The sequence below is a fragment of the Hippopotamus amphibius genome, chromosome 1 (genome assembly GCF_030028045.1).
Source record: "Hippopotamus amphibius kiboko isolate mHipAmp2 chromosome 1, mHipAmp2.hap2, whole genome shotgun sequence".
NCBI lineage: Eukaryota > Metazoa > Chordata > Mammalia > Artiodactyla > Hippopotamidae > Hippopotamus > Hippopotamus amphibius.
Genome location: NC_080186.1, coordinates 20,830,397 through 20,844,771, shown reverse-complemented (window position 1 = coordinate 20,844,771; position 14,375 = coordinate 20,830,397). Strand labels below are relative to the sequence as shown.

General features: G+C 46.7%; 1 protein-coding gene across 8 annotated transcripts; it reads right to left on the bottom strand.

Annotated features, from left to right (window-relative positions):
• Positions 1 to 3,368: 3,368 nt before the first annotated feature.
• Positions 3,369 to 14,002, bottom strand: PIGV (phosphatidylinositol glycan anchor biosynthesis class V). 8 transcript variants are annotated; one of them, XM_057701284.1, is made up of 5 exons: positions 13,968 to 14,002; positions 12,826 to 12,910; positions 10,976 to 11,111; positions 6,823 to 7,944; positions 3,373 to 5,338 (listed from the first exon to the last, which is right to left on the bottom strand). In XM_057701284.1, the coding sequence occupies exons 3-5, from the start codon at positions 11,051 to 11,053 to the stop codon at positions 5,057 to 5,059; spliced, it is 1,482 nt and encodes a 493-aa protein (XP_057557267.1). In that variant the 5' UTR covers positions 11,054 to 11,111; positions 12,826 to 12,910; positions 13,968 to 14,002; the 3' UTR covers positions 3,373 to 5,056. The 8 variants fall into 8 exon arrangements, with proteins under 8 accessions (XP_057557330.1, XP_057557267.1, XP_057557288.1 ...); XM_057701305.1 differs by having other exon boundaries at positions 13,455 to 13,998; XM_057701322.1 differs by having other exon boundaries at positions 13,495 to 13,998.
• Positions 14,003 to 14,375: the final 373 nt, after the last annotated feature.

Below are 14,375 nucleotides of genomic sequence, written 5' to 3'. Positions count from 1 at the left end.
TTTTTTGGAGTATAGTTGATTTACAATGTTGTGTTAGTTTCTGCTGTATAGCAAAGTGAATCAGCTGTACATGTACATATATCCACTCTTTTTTAGGTTCTTTTCCCATGGATAACTTGGTTTTTTAGTTCATAATCACCTTAAGGAACCATATCTGAAACTGACTGAGCGACCTGGAGCTGAATAGAGTGACTAGATGGGATGTGGGGTTATGTCCCTTGGGAAGAGGTGAGTGTGCTTTCTCTGTGAGACGGGCAGAAACAGGTATTTGATTCAGAAAGACAGACTGAGGCAGACTGTGACACACGTATAAATACCAGTGTTCTTTTTCCTAAACCCACAGCCAGACTTCACTTCCCCCTAGGGTTGCCAATTTAGCAAATAAAAATACAGGATGTCCAATTTAATTTGAATTTCAGATAAACAATGAAGAATTTCTTACTATGTCTCATGCAATATTTGGAACATAATTATACTGAAAAAATATGTGTTGTTTATCTGAAATTCAAATTTAACTGAGCATCCTGTATTTTATCTGGCAACTCTACTTCCCAGCCTCCCTTGGAGTTAGATGTGGCCATATGACTGAGTTCCAGCCAACGGTACGACAGTGCAAGTGACATAACGTATGACTCTTCCAGTTCTGGTCCCTTAAAACCTCTCTGCAAAAAGAGGACTCTGAGCATCTATCTAAAGGATGGGGATGGCATGGTCACAAAATGGAAGAAGCCTGGGTCCCAGATGACTTGGTGAAGCAGGCATCCCTCCTCAAACCTGCACTAGACTATTATGTAATGAAGAAAAAAAACGCTTATTATTAAACCGCTGAGTTTTGGGAGTTGTTTGTTATAGCAGTTAGCTTACCCTGAATAATCTCTCTAATTCCCTAAATTCAATAGCTTTTCTCATCCTTTTTAACCTTAACAGCATATGACCTTGGTAACCATTTCTTGCTTCTTGAAACTCTCTTTTTCCCCTGATACTATTTGTTTCTGGTCTTTTAATGACAATGACGATGACGATAATAAAAAAACAGCTACCATTCATTAGATTCTTACTATGTGCTGGGTGCTGTGCTAGCGCTTTATCTAGTGTCATTTAATCTTCATAACTATGCTATGTGGTAAGTGATATCACCTCCATTTGAGAGATGAGAAAACAGGTTTAGAGAAGTTGAGTCACTTGCCCAAGGTCTTACAGGCCTTTCCTTCTCTCTCTACATTTTTTCCTTTTGACAATCTCATCCAGTATCATGGCTGCTATAATTATCCTGCCTGTGTGGATGGCTCCCTGACCCCTCTCCCTGTCTCCACATCCACATTTCCTGGCATATGAATGCGCTGATGGCATTGTAAACTCAACACGTCCAAAATGCAGCTATTCCTTTCTCAGTACCATTCTAAACACTTATCACTTAATTCCCACAACTATGAGATAGAGAATGCTATTATTCATATCTGTGAGGGAGAGAGCATTATCCACTTTCACAGATGAGTAAACAGAGGCCTAGAGATTCAGTACCTGGCTCGCATGTACACAGCTAGTATACAGTGGAGCTGGGCTTGGGGCTGATTTCAATGCTTAGATCGCAATAATGACAATACCTCAGTTCTAATCAAGCTGAGCTCTCCCTGTCCTGTCCTGTTTCCTGCTTGCTATACTCATTTTCTCTGCCTTTAACTTTCAAATCCTACTGTCCTTCAAAGTCCAGCTCAAAGGCCATTCCCTGCAAAGTCTTTTCGTGTATTTCAAGCTGGGAGGGATCATCCCCACCTTGTGTGAATTTACAGAGTACCTACTCTGTACCGCACTTACGTTTTCCCAAGCATACAAGTAAAACTCATCCTCATCATAAAAAGTTCAAGTAGAGAAATATAAAGCAAGAAGCTTAAGTATCTCTTCATTCCCCAGAATTTATCAGTTTTTTCCTTGGTTAATGTTCCTGTGTTTCTGCTAGAAACTCTATCACACAGCTATTTGAAGACAGGAGGCATGGCGAGTCTTCTTTACGCCCTTAAAATAGGCATTACTAAACAATTGCTGAAAGAATCAATCAGTTGCAACCCCCATGAGCCTGCACACGCTACATTTTTTATATGAAGCTGAGAAGGTCTGTTCAAGAAAAGTGATTTTTTTTTTTCCAAGGGGACTGGTAAAGACATGTCAAACACTCCCTCTCCTCCCACCTTCATTAAAGAACAAACAAGCATCTACTTCCAGGTACATGAAGCGTCTGGTTTCTGTTTTAGCTGGGTCTCAGAAGGAAATGACTTTTCTCTGAAATTGTAGACGCCCAACCCAGCTGCAGCATTGTTAGACCTCAGGGTAAACAGGAAGCTTCCTGCCTTGGGCCCTTCATATCCCTCTCCCAGACTATTAAAGACTGTTAATAGGATAGTAAAAGGACAGCTGCTGGCCATAAAATCAGCCCATTCTTTAGATCCTTAGAGAACTAGATCTCTCCAAGGTCAGAGAGAAAACTACGTCCATCTCCAGGTCACATCAGGTGTGTTCACCTAGCTGGGTCCTCAGTTATCCCCTCTATAATCAGCTGTAACCAGAATGGTCTTTGCAAAATACCAGAGTGATTTAGTTCCTTGGTATTTGTTGAGAAGGAGAGGTTCCCATTTATAGGGTTTCTGGTCCTTGAAATCACTTGTTTCTGGGGGTGATGTGATCTAGTGTGAAGGTTAACCTGAGACTGCCAGAGCAGTGAAATCACCCCGAGTAAAAAAACCCCCTGTGGAGTTTGTCACCTCTTCCAGTAGGGAAGCAATCAGTCCTGATTATCACCACCAAAGAGGCAAAAAGGTGAATCCATGAGAGCAAATAATCTAGTACTCCTACCTCTTCAGTAAAGAGCTGAATCAGGACCTCAACTCTTCCTGCACACAGAGTGGAAGTCCCCAGATTTGCAGCTGTTGGAGAGGAGGGAGGGAACAGTTTCTGCCAACTGGAGGGACACTAGGGCAGGGGTGATCATCTTTTGCCAAGAAGGGCACTCGGGTGTCTTGGCAGAAGGCAGAGGGCTGTCCTGATCTGTGTGTACATTTTCAGAAGCATTTGACTCTGGACCAAATTCTCTCAGCTGTGCTAAAGCTGGGGGGGGTGGATGGGAAATGCTTATTGGCCAGGCTGACTAGGAGCTCCAACAGAGGGTGCTGGGGCTCAGCCAGGAACTTCCCTTCAGCTGGCAAGTTTAGCTTTCAGTCATGGTCAGAGGGAGTGTGTCAAAATTCTAATTCTCAGAGCTCTCCAGAAGCTGCTTATGATTATCCATCTATTTTGAAGTTTCTGCTTGTTGGAATTTTTGGCTCAAATGGGGAATGAGTGGTGATGATGCAGAGCCTCTTACCTGGCTCAAAGAATGAGAAAAAAATAGCTCAGCAGGGATCAAGATTTTACTACAATTATAGAGACAGACCGTTATCAAATGGGGGGGCAGGAAGATACCATTTCATTCAACCCTGGACTTACCTACAATTTATCAATTCATACTGCTGTGCTGGCTCATCAGACCCTTGTCTACCAATCAAGCAAGCACAGGCACTGGGGCAGGGCAGGAACACCAGTCACCACTCACCTTGTTGAACATTTAGTTGCCCCTGGGCAGGTTTACTTACACAGGACAGGGAGCCTTATTTGCCAACTGTCACTGCTTTCCCTCATTCAAAGGAAAGGTCACTGGAGTTACTCCTCAGAGTTGCGCCGAGAAGAGGGAGAGTTTCTCCTAAGTGCTGAAAACAGGAGAACTGGATATTTTTTTCCAGTAGGATAATATAATTTTCCCCTAGTTTCAGAAGGGGTAACTAAGGCTCTGAAAACTCTCCCAAGGTCCACAGCTGGTAAGTGTTTTGTTTTTTTTTAATTTTATCTTTGGTTGCGTTGGGTCTTCGTTGACTGCTAACGGGCTTTCTCTAGTTGTGGCGAGCAGGGGCTACTCTTCATTGTGGTACGCTGGCTTCTCATTGTGGTGGCTTCTCTTGTGGAGCACGGCCTTTAGGCACATGGGCTTTAGTAGTTGTGGCTCGCGGGCTCTAGAGCTCAGGCTCAGTAGTTGTGGTGCATGGGCTGTTGCTCTGTGGCATGTGGGATCTACCTGGACCAGGGCTTGAACCTGTATCCCCTGCACTGGCAGGCGGATTCTTACCACTGTGCCACCAGGGAAGTCCCGGTAAGTGGAGTTTTACTGAGAGGACCAGAATCCAGGCCTCCTGCCTCCTCATATAATGTTCTTCCTACCAAGACTCTTTTCCCCCAAGTAACTTATATTAATTTTTTTTTTTGCATTAATTGACCTTTAATGTCCAAATGAAGTGTGGATGCAGAGCACATGGCAGGGTCTCAGCCCTTAATTTGTATTGTTTTGTTTTTAAAGATAATTTATGGGAATTCCCTGGTAGTCCAGCTTGGTGCTTTCACTGCCGTGGCCCAGGTTTAATCCCTGGTCAGGGAACTAAGATCCTGCAAGCCATGCAGCCAAGAAAATAAAATAATTTAAAAAATAAAAATAAAAAGGTAATTCATTGCAGATATAGTTGTTTAATCTGCATATCTTTGTAAGATTTTTTCATACAAATAAGTGAATAATGAAAAAAATTATCAGAAACAATGCCCCTTTTAGAAAAGATGGTCCCATTTTACTTACTATTGCCACTACGATGTCCAGGCCTCCACCATCACTGTGTGGACTATGACCAACTCGTCAGCTAAAGCCGCTGATGAAATTTACATTTAAATTTACGTATGGGTAGGTGATAAATTTAAGACTATCTCTGCTACAGTTGATTGACAAGATAGATCCAGGTGTGCTTTAGAGTTGGAATAAGATTTCTTCATTTACAGAGAAAATAGTTACTACTCTAAATTCTGCCATAGCCAGGACAAGAAGGGGCTCCCTAGAGGCTCACAATTCTCCCATTCCTAACCAACCTTCGAGAGAGAGGTTCTAACAGACAGAGTAAGGATTCCAGGGCAGCAAAGGCAGCCCCAGCATGTATTTGTACTTTCAGACCCTCGGTAAATCTCCTTCAAGCTTGTCCCCTAAGTCTCCAGGTCATGTCCAAGGCAGGAAGTTGCAATGTAGGACTAGTCCCAGGAGCCAGTAAGTCAGGAAGTAGCCTAGAATGCATCGTGTGACCAGAGAACAAGTTTTCCAGTTGTACAAGAGTCCCATGATAGAGTTTCTGGGGACCTTTTGTCCTGGTGGGGAGTCCCCTGCAAGAGGCTTCCAAGGCACAGTCTCTAGGGATCTCAGCAGCGGTTCTTGATGGTGAAGCAAGTGAGCTGAAAACCAGTACACAATAGGAGTGGAGGAGCATAAAAACCTGGTAAGAACCTGGAAATAAGAGGGGGAAAACATACACATTTATTGGAATGTCACTGCCTCAAATTGGATGAGTCTGGAACTTCCCTGCTGCTGGGGTGAACTATAGCTCCAAGACTAGAAATGTATTACACTGGAAAAGATATTCCTTCAGCAGAGCTTAGAATCTGACATAGAAAGCTATGCATGACACCAGCCAGGTGACTGCAATGTTACAAATAAACATAGCTACAGACTAATTACCACAATAATAGACCAATTAATACTAGAAACTCTATGGGGGTCAGGGGACTTCCCTGGCGGTCCAGTGGTTAAGACTCCGTGCTTCCAATGCAGGTGGCGTGGGTTCAGTCCCTGGTTAGGGAACTAAGATCCCACATGCCATGCAGTGTGGGCAAAAACAAAACAAAAACAAAAAACCTCTATGGGGTCCACTTTTAGCCCAGGGCCAGGACTCTAAATTCTAGGCTGCCCCTGGGGCTTTGGGCACCTGAAGCAGTTCCCTCATCCCAAGGGGATGGCAAAGTAGAGGGAAAGGGGGCAGCGGATCCTGTGGTTCAACACTATCCCTCTAGGGGAGTTCAGAGCCAGGTCTCCAAATGGCCTCCCTCGCCTATCCTCAAAACTCCAAGCTTAGCTGGCATTCACTCTAGTAGCTAATCCGGCTACAAACACAGAATGCTACTTTCTATTTCCCCTGTGCCTCTTATTCACATACCTCAGAGAACTTTACAAACAGTGAGTGTGTGCCTCCAAGAGGCAGAAACTGCTGAGGAGTGGCCAGCAAGGAGACAAAAAGCCTTCCTTGGGGTTATGTTGAACCTGGGGCCACAATCAGGAACAAAAAAAATTGAATGTATGATCAAACCCTTCCCATCCCTCTTTATCTTCACCACCAACCGAATACCATACAAGATATCTCCTCTGAAAATGAGCTCAGAGTACCTCAGAAAGTCGACATTCAAGCAGACATTCTGGGTATAGTTGTATGTTAAGGGAAGGTTCCAGAGATATCCTCTGTGCTTATTCCTATAACTCAGATGAGGTCCTTTCACAACTCACATGCCCTTCCATTTGCAGAATGTTCTTCCTCTGCTTCTTAAACGGAATTCCTTCTTATTCTTCAGGACCCAGCCTAAATATGATGCCCTCCTCACCTCCTTCAGCCAGTTAGCTGCTTTTTCCTCTGTGCTTCCACAATACTTTATCTCAAAAGTTATCTCCTCTCCCACCCCACTATACTATAATTTTACCTGTTAAATGTCTGTCTCTCCATTTTGACCACAAGACCCACCTACAGCAGCAATCTTATCTTATTCATGTTCTACCCTCAGTGGTCTGGCTCAGGGACTTGCACTAAAAACACCCCCAAATAGTTGTTGAATGAATAAATTAGGTACAGATCACTCAAATGGGAGAAGTTAGCTATCTTCCTTGTCCCTAACCAAGGGGTTTGGCCGTGTTCACACCTTTTCCCAGCCAGGAGTCCACCTCACCTGAACATGCATGCACAGACTGCCAAACAGCAGCAGTGCTGCAGCGTGGACCAGGTACACAAACACCCGAGGACTGAGGAATCCAGGATCAGGCTTCTCAACGGTCTTTTTGTTCTTGCTCATTTGCATCCCAAGTGTAAGGCAAAGCCAAGGGTGGCTGGTCACATATGTCCAAGTTGCCCAGGCAACCAGTATAGCCATTGGTGCAGCCAGTAGAAAATTGGGCACCTGCTTGAGTTCATAGTATCTCAAAAAGCCAACATTCCAATAGACATCCTGGATGTAGCTGTATATTAGAGGAAGTTCCCAGGAGCACCAAGGCGGCTCATTTCCCTCTGCAATTCGGTAGCCCTTGTCCACAGCTAATTGTAGCAAGGGCTTAGGAATGGGCTGGGCTGAGCCTGGCAGACAGAACTGGGTATAGGCGTAATACTGAAAGAGGGCAAAGGGAAAGCTAAGCGTGAGCACTGACAGGAACACAGAGCCCATCAGCTTCAAGAGCTGTCTCAGAGGATTCCGCACCATGAGAGAAGAGAAAAAGCCTTGGCACTGAGAATGCACGAGGAAGCCAACACTGACCAGCCCGTTGGAGCGTACGCCAGTGGCAAGGGCAAAGAGGAGTCCACCGGTCCAGCTTCGGCCCCTTTCCAGCTGCCCCATGGCGCTGAATGTCAGGAAGGCAAACAAAGCTTCTGAGTAACCAGCTGCCAGGAAGACACTGGCGGGACTGAGGCAGAAGAGCAGTGCTCCATAAAAGGCCTGGCGGGGACAGTGTAAAACCAGACAGCCCAGGTCATGAAGTGCAAGTGCAGCCAGCACGGAGAACAAGGAATTGAGCAATGCTACTGAGATTAGCAGGCAACTCCGTAGGCTCAGTAACCCCCACAAGGGTCTCAGCAATTCAGTCCCCACCAACAGGACCAGGGGGAAACCAGGGAAGAAGGCAAAGTTGTGCTCATACAGGTAGCCATGCTCGGCAATGAACAGGAAGTGTTCAGCATCCCAGTGAGATAGGCCACCCAGGAGACCTTCCACAAGTTGGTCCACAGAGCCAGAGGGGGCGAGGCGAGGAGGAGAGAAGGCTTCTGCATGATGGTCTGGGATGATGGCATTGAAGAGAGCCTGTGGGATGAAGGAGAACTAGAATTTTGGTTGAGCAAGTGGAAGAATTACCATTTAATAAATGAGGAAGAAGAGACAGGGGAAGAATCACAAGTTAAGTTTGAGATGGACGTTCCAGTGCAGAGATCAATGAGGCAGTGAGATATATGAGTTTGAGGGTCAGGAGAGCAATCAGGGCTAGAGATATAAATTTGGGGGGTCACAAGTGCATGGATATTAAAAGGTGTGAGACTGAATGAGATCACCCAGGGAAGAAGTGCAGATAGAGAAAAGAAGAGATCTGAGGACTGGGCCTTGGACATGTCAACATTTAGAGGCTGGAATGAGAGTGAGGAACTAGCAATAAAGGTAAAGAAGGACGGGCCGGTGAGGTAGGGAGGAAACCAGGAGAGCACGGTGTCATACAACCAAATGAAGCAAAGGAGTGACTGGCTCTGTTAAATGTTGCTGATAGGTCAAGTAAGATGGGGACTGAAAACTGACCACTGGATTTAGCAATGGGAAGGTCACTGGTGACTCTGACAAGAGCTACTTCAGTGGAGTGGAGGAGAGAGAAGACTGCCTGGACTGGGTTCAACAGAGAAGGGGAGAAGCGAAACACTAGACACAGACAACTATTTGGAGGAGTTTTGCTGTAAAGGGGAGCAGAGAAATGCAGTAGTAGGTGAATGGCATTGTGGGGTCAAGAGAAAAGGTGGGAGGTAAGTATTTGTTTGCCAGTGGGAATAATCCAGTGGAAAGGAAACCATTGACTACGCGAGCGAGAAAGGGAGGAATTGCTGGAGTAGGCAAAAGTGGATGGAATCTGCTAGGGAGGTGGAGGAGCTGGCCTTAGAGAGGAGACTGAATTTTCACTCAGGAAAACAAGTTTAGGAAAAGGTGCTAGAGACGTGAGCAAAGAAGAAAATGTGCAAAATAAGTCATCTATGACCCTATTTCTCAAAATAGGCTGTGCACTGAAATCATCCAAGGAATTTCAAAAATACTGATGCCTGGGTTTCCCCCCCACCACAACATTAATGATTTAACCAGTATGGGGTACAGCCTGGGCATTTAGATTGTTTTAGCTCTCCCAGGTGAGTCTGCTGTGCAGAAAAATTTGAGAGAATGGGTGAGTGACTGGACCAGGGAAACACACTAAGATTGCCAGGTAGCACTAAGGACTCATTTGGGTTAATAACACTGAATAAAAAGAGACTAGTTAACACAGTTGTGTGCTCTTCTCTGGGCAGATGCAGACATGGAGTAGACACAGATTTGAATTTAACCAAGGCTGGGCTTTTGTCTTGTGATTAAGACATAGGGAGAGGGGAGCAAGTGAGTTGTACGCGTATGCGTGGTGGACCACGGAATCTAGCTGGGTAAGAAGGGGAGCTGAAACCATGAGGTGGGTAAGGGACAGTGAAATGGTGGTAGAATCAATGGATAAGTTCTGAGGGAGTGGAAGAATAGTTAGAATTGGGGCAGTAGGGGGGAGTGAACTGGAAAGTTAGGAGATAATGGTTAGATGTAGCAGCTTTATTCATACTGAAACCACCAAGAAATACACAGTGATGCTGAAAAGAGCAACAGAGAATCAGGAGCTAAAACCCTCAAGGAATGAGGAGGAATGAGTCGTCACGAACAGAGATGACAGCAACAACAAAGGACAACTGGGGCTATAACCGGACGGCATAAGCTTTGAAGGTGGAAGGGGGCAGGGGAGGATACTGAAACAGCATTATTATCAAATGTCTTTTTGCCCCATTAGATTGTCAACTACGTAAGGGAAAAGAGATCGTGACTTTTTACACCCCCATCTAGCATAGTTCTTTGAACAGAGCAGGAACTTAATAAAATTCGGTAGTTGAGCGAACAGTATAGAGGAAACATACTTGTTTCCAAATCACCATCTGAATTAGAACCCAGCTGTCCTGGTACCCTATCCCAGATGCCGAGTCACAGCATTGCTCCCTTAGTTCTGCCGATCACTCAGCTGATGCTGGTTCAAAGCCATCATCAAGTCAGTTTTCCCAGCCTGGCAACAGGAGTATAACCTCATTTTAAAAGCTCTTTCCTTTTCTGGTCAGTTTCTTTATCAGGCCACTTCAAACAGTGAAAACAAGTGGGACAAGAGTGATAGTCACAGGTAACAGCCCTGGTCTCCAAGTGGAGGACACTTTCAACTAAACCTGGGACCCAGCAGAGCCTGTTACGCCTCACACAATGGGGGAGGAGAGAGGAAAGGAGTTTTCCACAAAGGAACCAGCTATGAGCCTCAGAGAGAAAGTTCTTGTGATGAAAGGCACACATAATGTACTAATAGAACATCCCCACGGTGATGACATACATTCAACAATAACAGGTACTGAGGACCCCCTAAGCACTGGGCACTGTGCTAGGCACCATACATACTTCATATATACCTGAGAATTGATGAAAATATGTATCAAGGGCAGCCTTGGAGGGGAAAGGGAGTTGCAAAATGCATTCTGGAGGGTTGTGTGTGGGGGAGATAGCAAGGGGATAGGGCTGGGGGAAGAGCAGGAGACACTGCTGACTAAACAAATATACACAGATGGTCTCAGGACAGTGCCACCTCTCTCCCACTCAAATGACTGGTACGGTGCTGTCTCCTGGTCAGGGGACCCAAGGCAATACTTTGAGCTGTCATACCCTAAAGGCATCTCTGGTTACAGAACATCATGGTCTATTGGAAAGACCACTAGCCCAGAAATAAGGAAACCTGGGATGTGATGCTAGCCCTTCTCTAACTTGCCTTGTGACTTTAAGGAAGCTATTTAACCTTTCTGGGCCTCAGCTACTTCATGTGGAAAATAAGAGATTAATAGATCTAAATAAATAAATAAATAATAAGAGATTAATAGATCGTTTCTAAGAGTTCTGCCCACTTTTCAGCCTATGTGGTCTAGGTCTCTATAGTTCTAACCACATGGAGGGGCACATCTGGGAAGGAGAAAGATGAGGCCTATTCTTAGTATCTAGCCAGTTATGTGGCAATGGCTTGTTCAGGACAAAAGATCAGACTGACCTGCAGCACCAGAGTCAGGACACGGCAGCTGACTGCAAACCCCAGCACCTCTTTCTGCGATGGGTCTGGGGGCCACATCCTCTCACCACCAGGAATTCAGGGAGAGCTGCTGCCAGGACTGAGCTCCCGTAGGCTTCTGAACTCCAAAACCCAAGAAGGAATTGTCACACATGGGCAGAAAGTAAATTCTTAAAAGCATTCTTCATGGAAACACCACCCCCAACATTACTATGACAAACTTAACCACCTAACCTCCCAGATGAGGGAAGAGTATCTTAAAGGCAGATGGGACTGCTTGGTGTCACTCTGAAGCACTGTATTCTTGTAGGGGCATGAAGCTGGAAAGCTAAGCTCACAGAAAACCTTTAAAAGCTTGTTGAATGCCCCTAGGCAGGAACTAAAGAGCTGGGTTCAAGCCCTGACTTTGTCATTCACAAGTTCTCATTTTGTTCTTCTAAGCCTCAGTTCTCTATGTGTAAAATGAGAGCAGACTATTTTGCCTGTCTCACAAAATTGTCATGATGGTGAAATGGACTGAAGTGTGAAGAAGTACTACCAAATCTATATTGTGGTTGCTGTTATTTGGTATGCACCCTTTCCTTCTTGCCCAGAATAATAAACTAGGTCCCAAACTAGAGTCCCAGAAGTGGGGCATAGATCTGAACTGGAAGACCATAATGGCTACACACTCTAGTTAAGCTCTCTGATGTGTGTTCAGCTGGTCTGTTGAATTAAGTGGAGATGGAAAAGAAAACCACCACTCAGCAGGACTTCAGCCAGTTCACATTGCTAAAACAAACTTAGGGGGACAACAGAGTCGACTACTAGGGATGGAGAGAACTGTTATTTCCCATCTCATTGCTGGAATGGCAGCAATGTATAAACAACTGCAAAGCCATTCTGAGGGAAGGAATGCACTAGAAGGCTTTTTTTTTTTTTTTTTTTAACAATTCCTTGAGCTCAAAGAAGTAGCAATGGCTCCTACAGAACCAGTCGGAAATAAGAAGGGAGGGCGAGACCATCAGAGGCAGCTCATCAACTTGGGGTGATGAACTAATCCTAAAGGAAAAAATACTTAAACTGAGAAAAACTAACAGAGAGGCCTGGAAGACTTTTCTTTCTTCTCTTATCTGGCTAACACCTAACAAACCTTTAGGTATTACTTGTTTCTGGAATCCTCTGAGTCTCACTAGACTATGCGAGATGCTCTCACTACACTCTTCCTTGTCGTCTTTAATGCTATCGCTTATTCAAGTTGTTTATGAGGGCAGGGGCTTTGTCTATCTTGCTCCCAATTATATCCCCAGGGCCTAGCATTACAAACAGGCATTCTAAGCCTGTATTCTGAGTCAGTGGAAGTGGCAAGAACTGGATTTGGCTTCACCAGTTCATTGGCTCTGGATATAAAATTCCTGCTCCGAGTATTCCTTCCAGCATATCTCATGTTGAGAGCAAAACGCCAAAGTCACAGAAGCCACAGGAAAATACAATTTCTTCAGAAAAACTGGCCATAAGCAACAGTTCTCTTTCCTCAGCACAAGGGGGCGCCTGTTGCCTACTCCATCACCAGGAGGCCTGGAGGAAGGGAGGGGCCCCCGACGCCACACCGGTTTGCTCATCAAAATTCAGTTGAAAGGCAAGCTTTTGAAATCCCCAGAGAGCAGCGGTGGTTTGTGATTCTACCCAACGTTGCCAACATCTGACTCGCCGAATCGAGAGGAATAGGAGAAACAAGCACAGCCCACCTTACAAGGCCGCTGGTTCTCTATCCTAGGTGGAATTCACTTTTTCCCTTCCTTCACTTCCCACCCACATGCAGAAAAGTTGGGAATAAAAAGCACATAACCCACCTCTGCCTCTTCACCAGGCTTCCATTCTTCCTTTCCACTCTCCAGAGTCAAGCTCTAGACCCAGCGACCACAGAAGACTTGTAGCCTACACTTAGTTTACAGGTAAACCAAGTGAAAACAAAAATAAAGCCGTGAGCTCTCCCTCTCAGCTAATTGCGGGCCTCACTTCCCAACAACCCCTTTACGAAATCACAGACTCTCTGAACTGGCAGGACACTTACAGAGCAACTAGTTTTACAATATTTTCCCGTGAGATAAATATGCCCCAGAAAGACGAGTAATAATAACTCTCCAGAGTTTTTACACCAGAGATCTCATTAGACCCTGTGTAATTACCATCGCCATTTTATGGATGTGGAAACTGAGGCTCACTGGGGTCAAGTGGCACACCCATAGCTGTATTTATGGAGAATGTCTTTTTTTTTTTTTTTTTTTTTTTTTTTTTTTTTGGTCTAAAACATCAGCCTTTCCACCAGCCCTCACTCCTGCCAAAGGGGATGCGCTTTTTCAAAGCCAGGATTACAACCCGGGTCTCCCAACTCCGAGCCCAGTACTTGTCCAATGACAGCGCATGCTCTTGCTGGCTATGCTTAGGGCAAGGAGGGCCCAATCTGAGCAGATAGGAAAACCTGTTGAATGGGGGCCCTGGACTCTCTAGGTAAGACTAACATCCTCTGCGGCGGGCGGGGGGTGGGGTGGGGGTGGAGGGCGTTGTTCCGACCCAGGGTCCTCAAGAACCAGAAGTTTCGCTGGCCGCCGCGAGGCAGGGGCCGCCTTCTGCCAGCCCAGCGGGTCCGAAGCCCGTTCCAGCACTGTCCTTTCAGACACAGTCCCAAGCGGGGATTCGGCATCTCCTCTCCCTAAAGGGGCCAAGGCTCAGGGGTTACTCCCGAGGGGGCCGGCGAGGCCCGGCCCGGCCTACGGCCGGAAGGCAGGGGAAGGCGGCAGGCTGTAAAGGAAGAGGCGGCACCCGGAGGCCGCTATGGCGGAGGGGCGGGGCTCCTCGCTTCTTTGCGGCCTCCGCCTCATTTCCCTCGTCCGCCGTTTGACAACTTCCCTTCCCCCCCAGAACTCCTAGGCTTCCAAGCCGGCGCCGGGTCTTCAGCGCCCGCCGGTCTCAACCTCCCAGGCGGGGCCCGAACCTTAACTCTTCCATCCGGGCCTCCGAGCGGCCGCGCCTGCGCACGCGCACTGGCTCGGCTGGTGACGGCCCCGCCCCGCTCGCGCCGGGCCTCGGAGCTGCCCCGCCCCCCTCCGCGGCAGCCATGTTGACTCCGGGCGAGCAGGGCGGGGAAGGCTAGACCCGCGGCTCCGCGCCGCTCCGCGCCGCTCCGCCTTGGCACCTGACCGCCTTGGTGACACCAGGAGTTCCTCAGCCCCTTCCCACCCCCGCCTTCAGTTAGTTCGCCGGGGCTGCTGTCCCACAGTCGGTGCTCTTGCCCCAGTTCCGCCCCACAAACATCCTCAGAGTTCCCGTGGGGCCGAGGCCCTCGGAGTTGGGGGCTGCCCCGCGGCCTCTTCACGGAAGCCAGAGCCGCACTTTCCCTGCT

What these genes read in the sequence shown, in the direction of transcription:
- PIGV (XM_057701284.1), bottom strand. Translation starts at nt 11,053, where the DNA reads ATGTGGCCCCCAGACCCATCGCAGAAAGAGGTGCTGGGGTTTGCAGTC. An exon ending in TCCTGACTCTGGTGCTGCAG is followed by an intron (nt 7,945 to 10,975) that starts GTCAGTCTGATC and finishes TTCATCCCACAG; the next exon opens with GCTCTCTTCAATGCCATCAT. An exon ending in GTCTGTGCATGCATGTTCAG is followed by an intron (nt 5,339 to 6,822) that starts GTGAGGTGGACT and finishes TCTTATTTCCAG; the next exon opens with GTTCTTACCAGGTTTTTATG.